Source organism: Echiichthys vipera (assembly GCF_963691815.1).
Source record: "Echiichthys vipera genome assembly, chromosome: 12".
Lineage (NCBI taxonomy): Eukaryota > Metazoa > Chordata > Actinopteri > Perciformes > Trachinidae > Echiichthys > Echiichthys vipera.
In genome coordinates, this window is record NC_139837.1 from 21,589,778 (window position 1) to 21,611,449 (window position 21,672).

The following is a 21,672-nucleotide window of genomic DNA, read 5'->3' on the forward strand; positions in this document are numbered from 1 at the left end:
TGTGGGCTAAAGGAAGAAGAGGGATTCACCACCGATTGCCACTTGGCTCTCAGGCTGTTGTACTACCAGTAAGTTGGTAGGCAGACTGCGTTGCGTGTTTCCTTGGCTTGTCAACAAATGCACATGTATCCCCTGATCATGTAACCACGACAGTAGCCAAAGAAAATATTGTTTCCCAACTATAGTGGGAGCCCGAGATCAAATACTACCTGTTGTTGCTTTAAAATACTTTTGAAAATAAATCAGCTTTACATTTGAGTAGATTACAGTGCCAATGTTGACATTAACACTGTGTGTGAATTTATGTTTCTCTATAATACGCCTCTTCTCTCAGCACCTGTACAGTATCCACCTGGCTGATCAGAACGAGGACTGCACCATGCAGCTGGCTGATCACATCAGAGTGAGTACCAACATCACCAGAAGGCTATGAGGAATCTGAACTAAGTACCAACCACCTCATCAAGTCCACTCAAATGTCTCACACGTTTTGATTTATTGTTTTGAATTTGTTCACTCCTTGTTTAGCGTCTTCTGTTTTCTGCACTTCCCAGGATATGTGGAGTCACTTTTTCTACCTGCAGATGATGATTTTTGATGTTACTTCTTCTTTTGACTCCATTATGAACTGCTGCTGAACATCCTCTCTGTTGTGTCCCACGTGCAGTTTACCCAGAGTGCCTTGGACTGTATGGCGGTGGAGGTCGGTCGTCTGCGGGCGTTCCTGCACACGGGTCAGGAGAAGGCCGACCTCGCTGTACTGCTGAAGGACCTGGAGACGTCCTGCAGCGACATCAGGCAGTTCTGCAAAAAGATCCGCCGGAGGATGCCGGGAACCGACGCCCCGGGTATCCCGGCGGCGCTCAACTTCGGACAACAGGTAACCACGGAAACCAAACCTCTGCACTGCTGATGTGGTCAGTTTTTTGGGTCTCATTTCATCTTTAGTTTAGTTTACTGTTAAGGTGAAAAACTAGAAGTGTAGATTATTAACCAGAAAATCTGAAATATAATATATAAATTTGTTGTGATAACTTTGCTCATGTTTACCTTTGGCCCGCAGGTGTGCGACACCCTCTCTGACTGCAGGAAACACCTGACCTGGGTGGTGGCGGTGCTACAGGAAGTGGCAGCAGCTGGAGCTCAAATGATGTCGCCTCTCGGGGAACAGGAGGGGCTGTCGGCCGTCAAACTGGAGGACGTTGCGTTCAAGGCAGGAGAGCAGGTAAACACGATAATACTTCCAGGGTTGATTTTAACTGGAACATAGTAGTTTTCTGTCGCAACTAAAATGAAATAAAGGCCACAGGAAGTGAAAAAGGCTCTAGTAATTAACATGCAAACCATCGTTCTCAGATTTATGGATCCCAGGGCGCCAACCCCTACGAGTGTCTGCGGCAGTCCTGCGGCATGGTCATAGCAACCATGAACAAGATGGCCACCGCCATGCAGGAGGGAGAATACGACTCAGAGAGGCCTCAAAACAAGGTAGCTCAACTGGACATGATTTCTTTTCAGCTGTTGCAGGTTTCAGTTTTGACAGCAGGGTTAGAAGTTTCAGTTTTGACGTTGTTGTCGTCTCATCAGGACCCTCCGCCTGTGGATCTGCGGGCGGCGGCTCTTCGAGCTGAAATCACAGACGCAGAGGGTCTCGGCATGAAGCTGGAAGACAGAGAGACGGTCATCAAAGAGCTGAAGAAGTCTCTCAAGATCAAGGTGGGCGAACACAAGTCAAATATCAACAGAGAGACATTGTGTAACTTTTGAAAAGAGAAAATACCACATCCTTAGTGGCCTTCTGGCGTCCAATGGGCCAAACAATTAACTGGTCATGAAAACCTGTGCTTTTGCATTTTTAGGGAGAGGAGCTGAGCGAGGCTAGCGTCCGTCTCAGTCTGCTGGAGAAGAAGCTGGACAGTTCGTCCAAAGACGCAGACGAGCGCGTTGAAAAGATTCAGACTCGACTGGACGAGGCCCAGACGCTGCTGAAGAAGAAGGAGAAGTAAGAAAAACCTTTGGACAGCAGATCATAGTTCTGTTTCAGGTCTTACAGCTGTGTGACACTGTCCTCCCTGCAGGGAGTTTGAGGAGACGATGGACGCTCTGCAGGCCGACATCGACCAGCTAGAGTCAGAGAAGGCGGAGCTGAAGCAGCGAATCAACAGCCAATCCAAGATGACCATCGACGGGCTCAGAGGAAACGGCCCATCAGGAATCGCTTCCATCGTCACAGGAGTGGCAGGAGGTGCGTGAGAGGAAAACCACACAAGCGTACTTTCATTGACCTTGATTTTACTGGACTGAAAATCAGCCCTTCTCTGGTTATTTATCCTAAGTTTAACTTTCCGTCCACACCAAGAACTACAACAATGAAAATAACTGTAATGATAAAGACAAACCCTCGTCTTCTGTATCATTGTGTTTCCTAACTGCCATTAAATTAGCCCACATAAAAGAGGCAGATACAACGTTTACAAAGCACTTGATTTAGCTTTTGTTAGTCATTATTCTTGTTAATAAGAATCAGAATAGTAAGACGAAGAAAACCATTGAAAAGAAGCCGTCACAGCAGAGTTTGAACGTAACACTCTGCACATTCAGATGGATGTTGATTGGCTGTCAGTGTTTCCCTCATTTATTAAATTGCTCTGAAAGTGATCCCAACAATATCCTTCACCACGGGCTTTGTGGTTCTAGTTCTAGTTCTCGTTCTTGGTGCGGACGGCCCTGAACTCCTCCCTTTGACCCTAACAACCAATGATCTTTGTCGTTTGTGCTACTTTTTCTTCTTAATCTCTCACTTTACCTTCTTCAGAGGAACAAAAAGGTATCTACCTGCTTGTATCTGTTGTTGACCTTGCTTGCTTTATTTTTCTTTAAAAAAAACAAAACATAAACCAACCTTGAAAATGTGCATGGTTTGAGGGACGTGGAATACTTTTTGCATGTTCTGTTCAGGGCTTCTGCAGGTCTTGAAAGTTGCTAAAAAGCCTGAGATTGAATTCACAGAAGAATATTTATATTTCTAAACTGTTTTCGTATCTTACTGGCTTCTAAACTAAAAGTGGGATTGTTGTGACAGTAGATAGCAGTAGACAGGAGGCTGTTTATTCCTTTAATCCTATTCTTAACACAGTCACTACAGCTCATCGGCTCAGAATGGGTGTCGATTTTACATTTAATTACATTAATTGAAAGCAATGAATCATTTTCCGTTAGTTAACCAGTCCCTCTGCTGCTCCTCCAGGTTCAGCCTGTGTTAATTGTGAAGTCTGGACCAAAATGGGATTTAACAATAAATAATCTAGTCCATACGGGTTTCCATACTTCCGTACTGAACTGAAGGCCTTAGAAACTCTTTAAGGTTAGAGTTAATGTCCTAACTGGTTCAACTCTGCAGAAACCTTGTTATTAAACCTTCTTATTTGGATGCATGTATCTATTAATATGATATTCTTCTCATTAATCTGCATCACCTGAATCCATATTAAGGGAACTGTGCTTCATACACCAACATCAGTTGTTTAGTTAAACATCATTGTCTTTGTTTTTGCCAAAATGTAGGCTGTAATAATTCATCTTTACAACACAGATAAAGAACTGAATGACGATGGTTTGACACACAGGTGGAAGAAGTAGTCAAGTTTTACAAAAAGTTCTGCATTCAAACTTGTATTAAAGTATTAACTGTATTGTAAGTGTCTGGTTGAGGTGGAACTGATTTTCACTTTTAGACTGTTGGATAGTTTAATGCATGGTGTTGTATTAAAATCTTAGACGAGTGGATTTAAAAGGAAACAATTTAACTCTGAAATGAAGTGAACCAGAGTGATGTAGCAACATAAGGCAAGTTTATATTTAAACCACATTTCAACAACACGGCCATTCAAAGTGCTTTACATAAAACAAGAAACGCATGGGAAAGAAACTAATATAAAATGACATTTAAATCAAAATAAATAAATAACAACATAATAATGACCTCCCATCACTCTGTTGAAGCATGCACCTAAAAAGTTAAAGATCTGTAAACAAACTTTGTTTTTCATGTAAACAGTGAACACAAAGGTGGCTGCGGTGTTTTACTCCATTCATAAATGAAGGTTTGGGTCCATGCAGGTGTTCATATAACGTGCGTCTGCTCTCTCGCTCCCACAGCGAACATGATGCCCGGCGTCGGCTCAGGTTCAGGTTCAGGCATCCAGGTGATCGACTCGCCTCTGCTGACTCAGCAGATCGAAGCGCAGAGACTCTGCATCAAACACCTGAAGAACGACAACAACAGACTGAAGGTACGAACCACCTCAGCATTTCACTCGCTGCACACGTCTGGGATCAGGAAGATACAATATAAACAAATATAAAAAGGAGCACAAAAGGACACTGGTATTTAAATATTTAAAAGATACTTCAAAGTAAAAAAATGTTCTGATACCATTTAACTGTTAACAGTGCTGTCTTTTATTTTCTCCGTCATAATGAAACACATTTACAGTGCCTGTAGAAAGTCATGATCCCCTTTTGAAATAGTCACTTTTTCGTTTTACAGCCTGAGATGAAAATACATTAAAAAACTATATATTTCAAAATTTCTGAAAATGAATAAATAATGAAAAACTAGAATAGCAGGTTTGGAAAAGTGATGAGTCCCAGTCAGTCCCCATTGGTCCTTGCGGATCCATTTTGCTGCAGTCACATGTGAGTTCATTGGGTCCACGTTTCCCTTGCAGGCTGAGAAGATGCGCGCCCAACTCGCCTCTCTGCCTCCTCTTCATGTCACCAAACTTCCCTCCAGAGACGGAGGTCGTCCCGAAGTGCTCTCCAGCGCCCTCTACCGCAAGACCGACCAGCTCCTGGAGACTCTGCTGCAGATGAGCGCCAACATCAAGGTGGTGGACATCACTGGGAAATCTCCAGGTGTGTGAGTGCTGCAGAAAGCAAGCGTGTTACTGTCCATCCAGTTTTACAGTTTCATTTACTTCCAAAGTCCAGATTACAGAAAATAAGAATTGATCAAATTCATATAAGATTTCACCAGGATACACTACGACTTTAACTCTTTTTAATCACATATTGTATTACTTGTTTTTTGGTATACGATGCTGTGGGAGTTTTGCTATGACTTTCTCATGACATTTTTGACGATACGTTATACTATGACTTAAACTTACTGGAAATAAAAAGTATAGTATGTTAAAAAGTCATAGTATAGTATGTTGAAAAAAAATTCATAGTATAGTTTATTGAGAAAAAAAAGGTTATTAAAAAGTCATAGTATAGCATGTGGTCAAAATGTCATAAAAAGGCCCTAGTATAGTATGTAAAAAGTCAAAATATAGTTTGTCCTTGGATCAGTCATAGGAGAGCCAGACATGGCATGATTTGTTGAAAACGTAAAAAAATAAGTCAGAAAAAGTCAAAATATGTTGGAAAAGTCAGTTAAAAAGCATGACTCAAAATGTTAAAGAGAGACTGAGACAGCTTCCAACGTTAAATTCTGTGAGATTGTCCGTGTTTTACCAAAAGTACAACTCCTGTTGGGGATCAGTGTGAAATCATGTTCATTTGTCCTGCAGTGACACCTGGTGCTCAGCTCCTGGAGCAGACGGCGAGATTACAGTCCCTGAGTGACACTCTGGGCAGACTGAAGGTAACCTCACACTCATGACGAAACTGTAAAAATCCACGTACATGCCACCACCTTTGAAACAATACTCTCTTTACTGTCCGTTAACTTCACGCCTCCTCTCATTCCCTCTCTCTGTCAGGATGAAATAGCGGAGCACGTCGTTCACCAGCAACCTGGAGCTCGAGTGTCGTCTGACTTTGCGACGTTCCCTTCGACCTCGTTTGTTAAAGTGAGAAAACACTTGTCAGCAAAGAACAACGGAAGGGGAGGCAGGAGTGAAAATGATTCACCGAACTCCACCACATTGAACCATTTTCTGTTTATTTGTTTTTTAGGCGAAGGAGGAGAAGCGCGGCGACACAGTGCTGGTGGGTCGGGTCATGGTGCCCTGTACCCGCGGCCAGGAGCAGGTCCACCGCCTCGTCATGTCACAGTCTCAGCTGCAGAGAGTTCACAGTCTGCTGCTGACCTAAACCTCACCTGCTGCACCGACACACCACCACCACCCATCATCCGCTTGGCAGCCTGGTGTCCACTGCAGGGCCGAACAAGTCAAAGCAGGAGGTATTTCAGATTACAACCTGCAGGAAATGATCTGTACCTTCTTGGGAAAGTGAGATCTGTGACAGTCAGGGCTGTAGTTTGAGACCACTTTGATCCCCACTTTGTATTTTAGATTTCTGGGACTTGTTTTGAATTAAGTGATTCACTGGAAACAATTCTGATTCAGTTTTGAAGGCAATAATTCACAGGTAAATGCTTCTTTAGTGTGGGGATTTGCTGCTATTCTTTTTCACACACACAACAGTAATCTGAATGTTTGAGTTCAGGACAGTTTGTCAGAACAAAACAAGAAGGTGCCAGTTCAGACGTTGGTCCATAAAACAGCCCTGCATGCTCTCACTTATAGACCGGGCGAGACAACTGTCGTCAGATCTTACACGCATCTACTTTTATGTCCAGAAAAAGAAGTGGAGCTACTTGCTGCTGCATGCTGCCCAGATTGTTTTGTTGTTGTGTAGAGTATTTATCAGACTCCTGTTTGGCCCGGTGTGGCACCTGCACTGTGGTTTATACGTCTGGCCAGAACATTGAATGTTGCTCCACGTTTCTATGACTCACTGTTACGCAGTATTAGGAGGATCAGGACTGTGTTGTACATTTTGAATCAGGTGTCGCTGTTGTGTGCTCCATTTTGTAACTTAACTGTCTAAAGGGAACGAAGGATTATGTGATTTCAAAAAAAAAAAAAAAGTCCATTTAAAGTCGTGGATATTTTACTGTGGTTTGATCAAAGAGACTTTTTTGCACATTTAACAAGAAACCACAGAGGAGAAGGAACTCCCGCACATTCTTTTATTTCACTGAAGATGCAAGAAAACTACAGGATGTGTTGAGGAGTTAGTGTTTTGCTCTGTGGTTTCATGAACTCCTTGTGGACTGCACAGAACAAGAAAAGCTGATTAACCTCAAGGGATTTCCTGTGTGAAACGTGGATACAGTTATTTTCACGTTTATTTAAAAACGCAGATGAAGCATTATATGGTTTAAATTATTTAGTATTTATTACACTTGTGGTGTAAATTCCAGTGAGCTTTTACACGCTCGGTATAAAAGACACGCTGGTTGTATTGGTAAAGTTACTGAACTACAAACATCCAGAAATGTGCGCGTTACTTTTCCTGTTGCTGTTTCAAACTTTGTCGGAGCCTTAAACCTGCAGAGAGCCTCGTGGTAAGGAGCGGTCGCCTGCCTTATGTTTTCTTTGTTTTGACCAAACCTTGTTTAAAGCAAAACTACATCTTTGCCAAAGACTCTGTTTCTCTTCACCGTGTTTGCCATGTCTGATTTAAGAAAGGCTTTTAATTTATTAATCCGTGCTCATTATTGTTATTTAATATGTTAGATTATTCATGTTTACAGTTTTATCATGTTTGAAGTTTGATTTTATAATTCATTTAATGAATGGGCATAGTGTATCTACATAAGTGTAGTTGAAGAGGGGAAATGCAGATATTTATTTATTCATGGTGTTATTTATGTGTGCAGCTGATGTTCTGAACCTGCAGCTTGTCTAACCGTCTTACCTTTCCCTGCTCTTGCACAACTGATCAATAAAATACATTAAAGCCAGTGTATCTGTGTAGTCGTCCTTCACTCCAATCAAAACATGGCCGTTGAAATGATAAAGATCTGGTTTATTTTTTACATTAAAGCACATTTTTAAGTTTAACCAATTAAAAGATTCCACTGGTTTGTAAAGTAGGAAAGTACAAAATATTTATCTAAAGAGTAGAATTCTGCTTTTCTACATAATCTTTCAAACAACAACTAAAAATGTGTTCACAAATAAATACGAATTTCTGAGTTAAGTTAGGTAGTTTTGTTAAAAATTGTAAAAAAATGTTTTCACATCACTGATTTATTCTACAGTAAAAAAAAAGAAAAAAAGAAAAAGTCACTGCCAGGCTGTTCTTCTGCCCAGGACGCGGTTAGTGATTCTCTGAAAGACACAAAACATCATCAATGGATCATTAATGCAAACTATTGAACAAAGTTCACCTTTGAATTTGGGGGATTTCTTGAATGAGAACAGCCGTTTGTGTTGTACCTTGTTGTAGAGTCGCGCGTTCAGACGGTAAGAACGGTACTCTGATTTTCTTCTGTCCTCCTCTCTCCTCCTCTGCACCTCTGGGAGATTCTCATAAATCCTGGAAACGATGTTGAACAAAGGTGCTGTTTTTTTACACTGCAGTACTCAACATAATGATGCAGAGAAACAAGAATATGATTTAAATATGTACATACAAATAATAAATCGAATTGGGATGAGTGAACGTCAATAGTACTAGAACAAAATGTCCTTTTTTATCATTTTAAGAAAGAAATTCTTTAAATTCACATATAAATCCTGTAAACTTGGGGATCACTTGGTATTTTGTGCTTATGTTTATAACATTTCCTTTAAACACAAAATAAGTTTACAGTGAACTCAAGGTCATTTTTGTCATGTTGAAAATCTATACCTAAACGTTTGACACAACAGCAGCTGAAACTTCCGCATGTTCGTCCCAAATCACGTATATAACAATATGAAATCAAGAGTGTATCCACATCATAATAAATGTTAAAATAATTTAAATTATACATTCAGAGGCTTATTGATTTTTACCATTTAAAACAAAAAACATCAAAGTCCAAATAAGCAGTTGTGGGTCAAAGGGTAATATTTGTAACATTTCACTTTTCTTACGTGATTTTTTTTACACTTTTGGTGCAAACTGGAAAAATGACCCAAGATTATCTTTATTATTGTTATGACACTATTGGAAAGTACTAATACGGTTGTAGTTAGAATAATGACTCCTTTCTATCAATTCACATTTTAAATGAAAGATTATAATTAAAGATAAAAAGCGTACTGTTTGGATCTCTGTATCATCTCCTTCCTGGGAACAGCCCTCCTGAGCAGAGCGGTGCCTTGAGAGAAAAGAAAAGGTCTGGTTCTTAAAATAAGTGCTGGGCTTTATGATGCATGAACTTTATTATGAGCAGATATGATGAGCTGTGTAGCTGTCAGACATTAGTGACACCTCAGTTAAGTTACAGTTTCCCTCCTGGTGTTGGTAGCTGAGTACCTGCAGGCTTGGGCAGCCTCGCTGGTCCTCCCAGCCAGCCGAACAGCTCGTCTCTCTCTCTGCTGAAGTCGGCCTGGAGCTTCCTCTCCTCCGCCTGCAGAGCCAAGCGCTTCACCCTCTGCCTGGACTGAGAGATGAACTCTGGACGACGCAGCTCCAGAGCCTCCTGCAGGACAGGAGAGGAACGTTAATGGTTTTAAATCACAAAAATAGTGAAAGAGAACCGTTTTAATGTTTTTTGATTGTAAAATGAAACGTTCAAATAAACAGTTATCCTGAGAAAGAGCTTGTTAAGCGATGTTTTGTAAAGAAAAAGACAAACCTGGAGAGACACACGTGCCAAACCAGAGGACGTGGTTTTGGTTCTTGGATCGAAATCGGGCTCAGCATGAGGTTTGTTTCTGTCTACGAGAACTTGTCTCTGTCTGAGCGGTTCTCTCCATGGGTTGATTTTGCTGTAAGGTTCAAACCAGACGGTGCTCGGCCTCCACATGGACTCCTCTTCATCCGGACGGTTCTCTTTCCTCGCCTCTGACCTAAGATCATCCGCAGGGATGAACCATGAAACACCTGAAAGGACCGGGAACATTTAAACCACAGTAATATAAAGTATAACACAAAGATTTAGTTTCAGTCTGGTATGAAATGATAAATGCAAGAATGCCGAATAGAGCACAGCTTAATTGTAGCCTGACGTACCTTTAGTGTAGGCCTCCGGTGGGCTTCTCTTGCTCTTTCTCTGTTTTTGTAACCCCTGACTCTTAGAGGGGCTCCTCCGCCCTCCTCTTCCTCTCTCTAAGCTGGAAGAGGAAGATGAAACATGCTTGGATGTTCTGGCTCCAGCAGGCGAAGGGAATGTGGTCCCAACATCTCTTGTGTGCCGTCGAGTCCCATTACTGACAAGCTCCAGGTCCCCTGAGGAAAAAGAAAACCTGTGTGTGTACAATGTATTTGACACCTTTGTCAATTGTGAATTTGACCACATGGGCTTAGCGTGGTGCATTCCAAACAATATGGCCATAATATCACACTTATATGCAATACCATGAAGCTGGTTTTAAAAGGAACATTCGAAAATGTCACTGACAGTTTATCAGGACATAAAACCAACGATCTGTTGATCTTCATGAATCAAACTACTCTGAAAGTATCTTCAAATAAAACTGTGCGGCCAACACAATAATAATAATAATAATAATAATAATAATAATAATAATATGCAACATTTTGACATAGTCAGCGATTCATCACTTCCACAGATATATTTAGAGCTGTCTGATGGGTCATTCTTGGTAAAGGTGTTCGAACACCAAAGACCAAAACTTAAGAAATATACCAAATTATTTTAGCAAACACTCTGGATGAGCTCTTTTGCTGCACGGACCTGCCTGGATGCCTCTGCTGACCAGTTTAACAGCCTTCTTTGCTGCCAGAGTCCTGGAGGGGCCGCGGTGCGACGGGAGGATGTAAGTGCTGGCTGATGTTGCAGAATCAGCAGTAACCTGAAGACCGATGAAATACATCAAACATTTAGAGTCATTAATACCTGTGATTAGTGTGTGTGTGTGTGTGTGTGTGTGTGTGTGTGTGTGTGTGTGTGTGTGTGTGTGTGTGTGTGTGTGTGTGTGTGTGTGTGTTTGACATGTCACAGTAAGAGACGTAAATAATAAATGATGGCTGGAATCTATTTAGCTGCTTCAGTTTTAAAGTCTTGGTCTAGTGCATGCCAGTCCTGCTGTCACACAATATACTGTAGTTTTTTTTTTAATTCTAGTAAATTCACAAGTTTTTTTCTGAAATTGTGCTTGGACAGATGCACCGATACATTTTGGTGCTATATTTTAAGCAGAAAGGATCAAAACTGTCTGATTTCAGCTTCTTAAATGTGAATATTTTCTGGGTTCTTTCCTCCTCTATGACAGTGAACTAAATATCTTTAAACCGTGGAAAAACAAGATATTTGAGGACTTCATCTTGGACTTTAGGAAAAATTGACACTTTTTTTTTTTTTTTACAAATTTCTGACATTTTATGGACCAACAACAAATGATTATATATGAAAATGATCAGCAGATTAAATTGATGGTGAAAATAATGATCTGAGCTTTACTGCAGAATGAGTAATAAGACACTTACCGTGGATTCATCAGTGCCGGTGGTCTCTGACAGTGTGACGATGTGATGCAGCTCTTTGGTTCTTCCTCTCCTCGGTTCCCTCCCTTCCTTCTGCTTGTTGATGGTGCTGTACAGTTTACTGAGGCTGGAGGTCGTTTTCAGGTGCTGGACTCGGTGGGCGCCGAAGGCTCGGATCAGCCGCGCCGTGTCCACCGTGGACATGGAGCCGGACACGGTGGACAAGGTCTCTGACTCGTCTCTGTCTGCAGGACAGAGGTGCCGACTCTGGGAGGAGCCCTGAGAGAAGCTGGATGTGAAGGAGTCACAGCTGTCCTTGTCTGCAGGTTGAGAAGTTCTCTCTACCTCCAGCCTCTGTGCCCAGGCCTGTCGAGGGACGGGAGGTTCACCTTCAACCTTTCTACCCCCTCTGACTCTCCACTCCATGTCTCTGGCTTCACCACCTTGGCTTCTCTTCACTTCTCCAATATCCTTCTTTCTTTCTTTCCTTTTAACATCTTCCTCCCTCCTTCCTAGCTCTTCTTCTTGGAGTTCTGACATGTTGGTGCCCTTTGTGCTATGAATAAGACGGGACAGGCGTTCCAGCCGCTCCAGCAGCGATGCCTCTCTGTCACTGGTTGGTCGGGACTCCTCCAGGATCCAGCGATCACAGAACCTCTCCCACAGCTGGTCCAGAGAGCTGCTGCTCTGCTGGGCAACAGAGCGAAAGTCCCTCCTCTTCTGGTCTTGCTCCTGAGGGACAGAGCTTTGGTCCAGGTGACGGCTCACCTTGTTGTGGTCCAGGTCAACATGATCTGGCTGCTGAAATCTCACATGGCTCGGCTTTGGTTGAACATAACTGGGGAAATGCATTGGGCTGGTCCCCTGGTCTCTCGTGGAGGCTCCTTGTTTGCTTGATAAAGGCACCGAGGCAACTGATACCTGAGAAGACGGCTTTGGAGCTTGCATTTGTGAGGGTCCATCTGCTGATACAGAGGTTTACACTTTTTGTAAACAACATATTTATAAGGCATTGCCTAATGTTCAAAAACACACAGAGAAACAAATGTAGTGCGCGCTGCTTCAATCCCTAATAAAACACAAATTATCTTTAACAGACTTTGCCGTTACCGTCTTGAGAGCTCACACAAAACATGCTCCAAGCATTCATTTCTCCTTCTTCTTGTTTTCTCATCATCTATCAAGTCTGTAAACTTCAAAATATTTGGTCGTTTAATCTTTTTGCAAAACAGTAAAACATTTTGACATGCAGAAATCATCAAATCATTATTCATTACTTTTTGATTAAATTGTGTTCTTTGATACAACAATAATATAAAAAAATGTATGATCCATTGGAAGCTTTTAGAAAACAAATAAACGTACAAATAAATAATAATAATAATAATCTTCTCAACTGTTTTTCTTATTCTTACCTCTTCCGAATAGTTTTATTTCTCTGCCAAACAGTTCAACAATGTCCCTTTCACCTCAGTATAATTACTTTATACATGTGGAATGTTTCTATTATATTTATTTAATTTAATCAGAGCGATATATGAACAAATGAACAATTAATGACCTTTTTGCAATTCATGGACAGATGATACTGGTTTCACACATGCATTTAACACAATACAACTCAATGAACATGCTGCTGTCAGTGTGTGTGAGTTTGGCTCACCTGTGTGTGTGGGCTCGTGCATTTTGAAGGTGGCTGTTTTCAGCCTCTTGCTGTAGATGCCCTCTGAGTGTCTGAGAGTGATTCCGCGGTCCAACCCAGCGTCTCGGTGCCCAAGGACCTCGTTGCTAAAGCGGGGAGGCACAGCGTCGTCTGAGCCTGGTCAGAATTAAAAATTGGCCTGTTACCTCATGACTCCAAAAAAAACACGACTGTCTCAATTTCTGAGATAACAGATGAATAACACAGCTGGAAGAGTGACCAAAAGATGTTGGAAGCTATAGAGTGTACGGTCCCATCTCTCCGCTGGGGCCCCAGCTCTGCCTTTGTCTCACTCTGCCCCTGAACATGAATAATTAATGCACTGCCTGGTGTCAGTTACAATAGGCCAGCTGCTACCCACACAGACACAGGGGAAATGAGAGCAGAGCCTCCTCCTTCATCACAGATACAACTTACAATTTAATTCTCTGGATTTGATCAATTCCGTAATTTCATTAAGTATTTGAGGAATAAATAATACGCTGTCCAGTTATTTTCCAAGACCAGTTTGTCTCCCGTCGTCTTCAGTACATTAATTCAACATGTGCATGTTGTTCATTGTTTCAGGCTTTTTCTTAGATATTTTTCATTTTCATAAAACACTCATTATTGCTTTTATACACTTCACCAACAAATATGAGAATTATAGTATACACTCCCACGCCAAGTTATGTCAATTCAGCACATTTGCAGAGCAGCCACCCCACACTAAACACCTATATTAGCCTTTGACAACATCTCGTTTACACACATTCAGAGAAATAAAAAGTATGCTAATTAAAAAGTGCTTTAATCATTAACTTTTATGGTGCAGCCCTACAAATTGTAAAAGAGGCAAAATCGTGGCATGCAGCCAGTGTTTAATGTGATAAAAGTTAGCTCAATAAAATGACATCTGAGACTAATGTACCTGTGTGAGTGCTCTCCATGGTGGTGTCAGAAGGGTCGGTAGAGGAGACGTCAGCTTCTGTTTGAGGGATGTAGAAGACCTCCTCACTGCCACAGGGTTTATAAGGTAACAGAACAGGCACGGCTGTAAGGTGAGAGGGAACATCTTTATCTACCACACATAGAAAAATAAAGCTATGTTGAAATACATTTTATGGTCTAATATTGCAGATTCAGAATATGTTGCCTCATGGAAGCAAATGTTATAAAACACAGTATGTTTTCAGCCATCCTCTACTTTAGATCTCTGCCCTCATTTATAATGTAATAAACAGCGCAGTGAAGGGTTGGGTACTGAACAATACAGCCAGACTGATATATATTGATATACAAAGATATCAGCATCTATCGGTATCGGTGTAAATGTTTTCCAATATGAAACCTTTTTACAGAACACATTATGCTCAAAACGATGCTTGGGGGGGATTTAGAAATATTGTCACATGGCCATTTCCTTTGTTTTAAGTGCATCTACCCCTTAATTAAATACATTATACACAAACGCTCCTGGACAACTTGGGTTCACAAAACATTTCTTCCTTTAACATCTGAATGTCACGTGTATGTAAAATAATGTTAAAGAACCTTTTTCAAAGTTATTTGTTGAGGAACGCAGCCTTCTGAGTACCTTTGCAGAGGTACTAATCGGTAAAATGCTCATCACAGAACTAGCCTACCTGGTGTTTCAGTGGTTACAGGTCTTGGTGACACAACGACTCTGTGACACGGTGTAAAGGATTGTGTGGATGTTGAAGTCGTCCTTCCCTGAGGCAAAGCAGTTTTGAACAAGGTGGAGGTCTCAGGTCTTTCAGGGACCTGCCGTCTTATTGGCTCTCTGGTGTCATACCACTCCGGTGGACTGGACAACCCGACCCCTTCGTCCGGACTGCTTGCAGCATAAGAGGAGGGTCTGAGGAGAACAAATTCTTTCGGTGGCAGCCCCGTGACACCATCAGCATGACTGGAGTGGACAGCAGGGGCCGAGCTGTGATCAGGGGCTTTGGGGAACAGAGTGAGATGGACGTGTGAGACGTAACCCTTCCCGGCTGGGGACTCCGATGTAGAGGAACCTGTGACCTGTTCGGCTTCATGATCAACACCAGAAACCGAGCTGTTCTGGAGTGGTAACTCAAAATCCCGTCTGAAAGATTGTGCGTCTTTAGCGTTCACATCCTCTCTACCTAAACCTTGTGAGGATAGGGGAGGTTCTTTAAACTGGCCTCCTACAGCGTCTTGCCTCCTCTGGTTCCCTGTTGCCGATGGAGAAGTCAGATTTTGGTTTCTGGTGTCAAGACTACTGCTTGTTTCAAACAGCGCTGGCTCCTTGGCTGCATCATCTTCTTCATCCATAGTAGGCGGAAGCCTGTTAGCTTTAGGGAATTCGACTGCTCCTGTAGAGAGTTCAGTCAGGTGGAGCGGCTCTGGTGATGGACTGAGAGCAGGTGCAGGTGCAGGCGACGTGGAGGGAGAGGGGGATGTTGAGTGCCTGCTGGTGGCGATGGTAATCGACGTGAGGGCCTGAGGGTTTTTCCGAGGGAGGGTTACCCCTTCTCTGACCGCAATCTCACGTATCTGAGCCTCTAGATCTTGGTGAAGAGGGTTTTGAAGCTGCATGCAGGAGTCTGGCAGATCTGTGCAGAGGCCCGGCAGCAGCTTGGATGGCTGGTTGTTATGAACACCTAGAGGAGTGAATATTTCCGCTTGCCCCCTTTGGACTCTAACACTGGATGCTGCACTGCTCTCTGTCTCTGTGCTCCCTTGACTCTGAAAGGGAAAGAAGTGTGTGTCAAACTGTGCGACCAGGCAAGCTCCCTGTTGTTGTGTTATCCTGTGAATTCATTAATCCACCATAAAAGATTCAAAGAAAACTGTTTGCACTGGAAACATAACTGAGAATAGTTTTAATCCATGTTTCCGAAAGTCTACCATGCACCTGTTGACACACCATGCCTGCAACACACCAGTTACCTTAAGCATGAGACCTGTTCTGTCCAGACATTGGAGGCGGACATAAAACGACAACGTTTGTTTTTTTCAATATTGTCATGATTTAAAAAGGAAAATATGTGACAAATTAAACATTTACTTTATAAATGTAGTAAAGTGTAGCTCTTCATTAGTGGTTTACCTGTATAGGGTTTTTTAACAGAAGCTCTCTCTTGATCTCTTCAATCCGCTTTCTGTCTTCTTGGTCCAACTCCAGAGGCTCACACTGCTGTCCTGATATCGTCAGTTTAATCCACTCTGCAACATGGAAAGTTTTAAGCTTGTGCAGATGATGCAAACGTCGTTCTCAAGATTAGGGTGTAAAATGTGAATCCACTTACCTCTGGCTTTACTCTCCTCCTGGTCAGTGTTGCTGGTTGTACTGGACACCATGGTGGCCGGAGATTCACTCTGAAGTAACTTGGCTACTCTGACTGCCAGCGAGCTCTCGCTGCTCCCATCACTCATCACTCCCTGATCAGAGTCCTCGGGGGTCGGTGAGGAGGAGCTGCTCTGTACAGAACCTTCCAAAGTTGTCTGTTTTTCCTTCTCTGTGACACACTCCATGTCTGCAGGAGTAGAGGTGAACTGTTGCGCACTCAAAATTGGTGAAGGCGTGATGACTAGTGGCTGTGGAGGGACTGTGTTGTCAGGGGGAGCAGCACTGCAGCCCTCAGGCTCTGCTCGTCGAGCTGACTGTGAGAGGACAAGTGACGACCCTGCGCCTCTACCAACAGTGCTATCTTTTGGCCTTCTGTATGCACATGTAGTGGGCACAGTAATAAGAGCTTGTGTAGATGGATGACTAGGTTGCCCCGACAACGTCATACTGTCTCGACTAATAGAGCTTTCTCTCAGTTTCTCTGAGGACAGCATGGAGTCGGACGAGGATCTAGCCCACAACAGAGATGATCGGGTTCTGGGATCTTCAGTACCGGAGGAGGAAAAGGAGGAGGACAGTGAGGAGTCCTGGAGTCTGCTGGTTTTCTTCCTCACTGAGAAGAAGATGTCGTCATCCGGGAGTGGACGGGGCATTGTAGGGGAAGCTGAGGAAGCCCCAGTAGACAGCACATTCTCTGCCTGAGAGAGTAGTTTACGGATCTCCAACAAGGCTTTGGAGCTTACAATAGAATCTTCTGCGCTTTGCTCCAAACTACAGCCCGTTTGCAATAGAGACTCCAAGTCTCTATCGCCACACCTAGCCTTGGAAGTCAACGAGGGGTCAGAGTCAAACCTGTCTCCTAGCTGGATGGTATTCTGGCTGCTGGTTAAGCTGCTGCCCATGTGCTGTTGCTGGGTGGAAGGATGAGAGTCTTCATCAGGCAGGGAGGATGGTGCCAGTCTGCGTTCACTCTGGATAGCTTCTGTATCTGAAGAAGGAGAAGCCCGCCTGGTCCGCTCTGGGATAGATGCACCTGGACCAAGACTGTCCAGGCTCAACGGTATAGATATACTGGAGTCCACTGAGAGAATGCTGGACCTGGAAAACCCTCCTTTATGGGGACTCCCACCTGAAAATACAGGTGAGTTATTCATAATGGGCATTAAAGATACATTTAAAAATGATCTATTTAACTTTTAAGTGAAGAATATTCAATTTGTAATTAAATTCTTAGTTTTAATGTCCCAATGAAGATGTTACTCTTCAAGTATCAGTTACATTTTCTGTTTAGAACGGCAGTTTTTAAAAGGTACCTTCAGATGGCTGGGTGCTCTTGGTTGGGGTACCAATAGATCCTTTAATCGTACAGAGATCAGTGGGAGAGAATTCAGGCTCTCTGATTGGCCCTCTGGGTGCGAATGGAGTTAAGATTGTCGAGGGAGACTGGTCAATACCCAGGTTCTGGAGATACAACTGCAGGAAAAGATATCCGAATCAGGAATACAATTCCCCACAAGTTCCCATTCCTAAACATATTGTAAAGAAAAACTATGCTTGTTTACAAGTATACATTTTTTGTTTTATACTTACTGGAATTCGTTCTTCAATGTTGAGCTCTCGCTGCAAGGGCATAGGTGGTGGTGTTGATAGTTTTGAATTCCAGTATGGGGCGTAGTTATCGACCTCAAGGCTGACAATAGAAGATGCACCAATGGAAGTTCCTACTTTAATTCCACTGTAACTATCTTGGGAACTTGATAGTGTGAAATGTTGATCTAGTGACACATCACTAAACTGACCGAGGCTCACGCGAGTGGTGCTTGGCTGACGATGGATATCGTCCTGAGTCTGACCGTCCTCTCTTTCTGCAGGTCTGTGCTTCTGCTGATCTTTCTGGGCCGACATGACAATGGTGCTAAGAGAGGAATGAGACTGTGATCTGCCAAACAGTGAGGCAGAGGGTCTTGTTGCAGGTCCAGTGTTGTCTTGGTCACTTGGAGCACTGCCCACTGCCTCCCCTCGTCTTGTAGTAGAAGAGGCAGAGGGAGCCGTGGGGGAGCTGTGTGTGACATTCTGATTGGCAGCACTTGAAACAAGAGGTTGTAAACTCCTCGTCTGCTGACTCAGTATGCGATTCAGGGGTTCAGATACTGCATCGTAAGCTTTCTTTTTAGGAGAGATGCCAGAAAAACCTTGCAAAGCCAAACTATCAAAAAGTGACGTCTTGCCTGAACTCTGATTTTCCCTCCAAGCGTCTACTTTCTGCATGTAGTTGAGACTTGGCAGAGACTGGACTTTTGCAGAGGTAGCTTCCTCTTTGCTCTGACTTTCTGTGTCTGGGCGATGGACATCAGCCGCAGCAACAGCTGGCTGTGGGGAGATCCCTGTGTTTGACTGATATGAGCACTCTTTATTGGATTCTATGGCAGAAAGTTGCCCTAATTTAGCCTTGACACTGGGTTTGGACGGGGCCTTAAAAAGCCCCGGAGTGGATTGAGACTGTGGAACGAAACCCAGGTAGGACCCATCAATCCCTGTTTGGTTCCCTGAGAACCAGAGGTCTTGCTCTCTGTGACCCCGTTCAACACCTGCTGAAAACAGTCCTGTCCATGGCACGCCACCCAGATTTGATTTGGTCACACTTGGCTTGCTTTCAGACGTCCCTGTGGGATATGGTGTGAGAGACTGACTGGGTGGTGTAGGGCTTTTCCAATTTTGAGTTTTAGATTCAGCTTCACAACTGCTGCGGCTCTCTACCTCAGACAGCAGCTTCCTGTGTAACATTTCACTACTGTTATCAGGTTTAGTGCTACGGAACCCGGTGGTGATGTTACACACCTCAGAAGACAATGTCCTTGATTGAACAGGGCACACATCTCTGTCAGGTTGTTGTGTGTGCTGCTGGGGAAGAGAAGCTTCACCTGGAGGACCTTCTCTTCTAAACATGCTTTGGTCAATACCTGGTTTGCAAACTTTAGTGCTTGTAGATTCTTCTGCAAAAGATGCAGCGGCCTTCACAGATGACTCAGAGGAAGAGGAAACAGCACTACTGCTGCTGCTTTGCATGCCAATATCTTTCTGAAGGAGCTCCAGAAGATGCTGGGCACGAATATCCTTACTCAGAAAGAATGTCTCATCTACAGAAGCCTCTCCCATTGACTTGTCTGGAGGGACGGTTAGCGTCTCTGAGCCCTTCTCTCTGCTACATGTATCATCTCTGGATGGTATTTCCTGTGTGTCGGTGGTGGCAATCAGTGGGGAGTGAACAGTTTCCCCTTGTCTGCCTTCGTCTATTATTGAAAAACTGTGCTGGGACAGAGAGCAGCAGCTGCTTACTCCTTCTTCAGACAGGATGGCTGCCTGGGCCAAAGGGTGCTGTGAAAGTGAGCCACGCTCAGAGGCCTGAGTGGAGCGATCATGGCGTGGAAAGTGAAACCTCTCTGATGCCATGGAAATGTCAGGGTACGCCCTATAAAAAGTAAATGAATAAAACTAGAAAATTCTCAACATTCAAATGACATGTAGAAAACTATGTCTACAGTACACATTTACCTCAAAGGGGCAAATTCAGTGTCACTTTGTTGGAATAAAGAATATTCATTGAAGTTGTGTTCCACTCCAATGGTTACAGGTAACAGGGAAAGGGATGGAGACAGGTTACTGTCCTGAAATTCTGATGATACAGAAAATGCTGAATGTTATTCACAAGCAGCGTAAACAGGTTTAGTTACTTAAGTATAAAACCACAGAGTTTAAATAACACATTTTGTCCTGAATTACCTAATCAACAAATCATCAAAAATACTGTGAATTTCATTGTTGGATTCAATATACCTTGCTGCAGAGAGCGCCCCCACAGCTGTTGAAGCTCCCAGCCATCTGTTTCCAGCCTGGCACGGCTATGACTTTGAGCTCCCAGTTGGTTTACGGATGTTTGTCCAACAGACTGAATTGTATCTTCATCTGCTAGCAACTGAGGAGACGCCACCACCCTCTGTGAAGCAAATCACCACACAAAGTAATTCACTATTACTGACTGCTATGTAACCTGAAACATGAGAAACATGTCCCCTCCTCTGTTGCTCTTCCTTAGGTTTCTTCCCTTCTTTCTGATGGTGTTGCATGCTGTACAGATTGTAAAGCCCGTTGAAGCAAATGATTGAATTGTGTGGGTTATAAACATAAATTTACAAAAACACTAATGTACTGCAGGGCCATTCAGGGCTAAACACAGAATAGAATGAGAATTGACTTTATTGTCATTGTCAAGTACAAACAATGAGAATTTAAAAAATGCTACTCCATAGTGCACACATAAAAACACACACATTCATAAAAAACACACATAGACAAAGACAGACAGAGAATGTAAAGATAACAGTAGAATAATTTAACTGTATTGTACATTGTGCAGGTAAAGTGCGGGTGAGTAGCAGCATGGGTGGATGAATCTGGATGTGCGTGTTTATTACGTGTTAAGTCATATCCTTAATTGTTAGTTTCAGCTTGAAACTGCTTTTTGTCTATATCGGTGCAGTCTGAATAATTGTGCAGTTGTGCTGGCTGTTGCACTGCACACTGTCAGTTTTTCACGCATCAAAGAGATCGATGACCGAAAACGTCAAATGCTGCCCAATGCCAGTCTGTTTAATATGACCAATATTCGTAGCAATGGTTACAGTTGCCAATAAATACTTTATTACTTTCCCATGATAAGTTTAAGTAACGCACCCTTATCTTAAAACTTGTATCACTTATTAGTTAACAAACATAGCAGAAAGGTATGCTAGCTCATTAGCATTAAGTGCAACCATGAGTGCAACAGGTTGCTGTTAGCTTGGTGAGAGACATACTGTATGACTACACTCTGTAATTTGTATACAATTTCTTAATGTTAACCATTTGTAATTAAGTAACCGGTAGTTAACGTTACTATAGTAGCGGACGATGAGAACGCGATATTTTGTTTGACAATGACGTTTAAATGGCGTAAAGTTGGGTTTACCGTCTGTTAGCCAACAACATAGCAAAGCAGTTAGCAGTTACCGTTAGCACGCTATTTACAACGGCCAGCGTTGGGTAAACGTTAGCAGCATTTATTCGGTTGAACGCGAGCGAAACACGACACAAACATGCTGCATAACATCACTCTTACACCAGGAACAAAGTTAAAGTTATGACTTCACCTCTGGGGGGTCCATGTTGTTCCTGCTCGTATCCAAGCGTTCCTACCGTTGCTAGGGAATGCGGGGGG

General features: G+C 42.9%; 2 protein-coding genes across 5 annotated transcripts in view; one reads left to right on the plus strand and one right to left on the minus strand.

Moving 5' to 3' along the window:
- The window catches only part of dctn1b (dynactin 1b), a 45,884-nt gene extending 38,156 nt beyond the window's left edge, over positions 1–7,728 (plus strand). For all 4 annotated transcript variants that reach the window (XM_083924014.1, XM_083924015.1, XM_083924016.1 and 1 more), the window contains 12 exons: positions 335–403; positions 668–880; positions 1,064–1,225; positions 1,357–1,488; positions 1,588–1,716; positions 1,860–2,002; positions 2,079–2,245; positions 4,159–4,292; positions 4,731–4,917; positions 5,577–5,650; positions 5,769–5,858; positions 5,965–7,728. In XM_083924014.1, the coding sequence (XP_083780140.1) occupies positions 335–403; positions 668–880; positions 1,064–1,225; positions 1,357–1,488; positions 1,588–1,716; positions 1,860–2,002; positions 2,079–2,245; positions 4,159–4,292; positions 4,731–4,917; positions 5,577–5,650; positions 5,769–5,858; positions 5,965–6,102 (1,638 nt within the window). In that variant the 3' untranslated portion in view covers positions 6,103–7,728. The remainder of the gene's footprint in view (positions 1–334; positions 404–667; positions 881–1,063; positions 1,226–1,356; positions 1,489–1,587; positions 1,717–1,859; positions 2,003–2,078; positions 2,246–4,158; positions 4,293–4,730; positions 4,918–5,576; positions 5,651–5,768; positions 5,859–5,964) is intronic.
- Positions 7,729–8,006: 278 nt separating this feature from the next.
- Positions 8,007–21,635, minus strand: alms1 (ALMS1 centrosome and basal body associated protein). Its single transcript, XM_083924618.1, has 18 exons — positions 21,605–21,635; positions 20,253–20,412; positions 19,971–20,091; positions 18,009–19,887; positions 17,732–17,891; positions 16,378–17,547; positions 16,179–16,294; positions 14,728–15,814; positions 14,013–14,135; positions 13,064–13,219; positions 11,404–12,362; positions 10,652–10,769; positions 9,967–10,182; positions 9,590–9,837; positions 9,268–9,433; positions 9,052–9,109; positions 8,241–8,340; positions 8,007–8,132 (listed from the first exon to the last, which is right to left on the minus strand). The coding sequence occupies exons 1-18, from the start codon at positions 21,617–21,619 to the stop codon at positions 8,088–8,090; spliced, it is 6,897 nt and encodes a 2,298-aa protein (XP_083780744.1). The 5' UTR covers positions 21,620–21,635; the 3' UTR covers positions 8,007–8,087.
- Positions 21,636–21,672: the final 37 nt, after the last annotated feature.

Coding starts and splice junctions, on each gene's coding strand:
- alms1 (XM_083924618.1), bottom strand. Junction 15,815..16,178: donor TGTTAAAAAACCCTATACAG/GTAAACCACTAA, acceptor TTTCCCTTTCAG/AGTCAAGGGAGCACAGAGAC. Junction 12,363..13,063: donor GCACGAGCCCACACACACAG/GTGAGCCAAACT, acceptor CTGTATCAGCAG/ATGGACCCTCACAAATGCAA.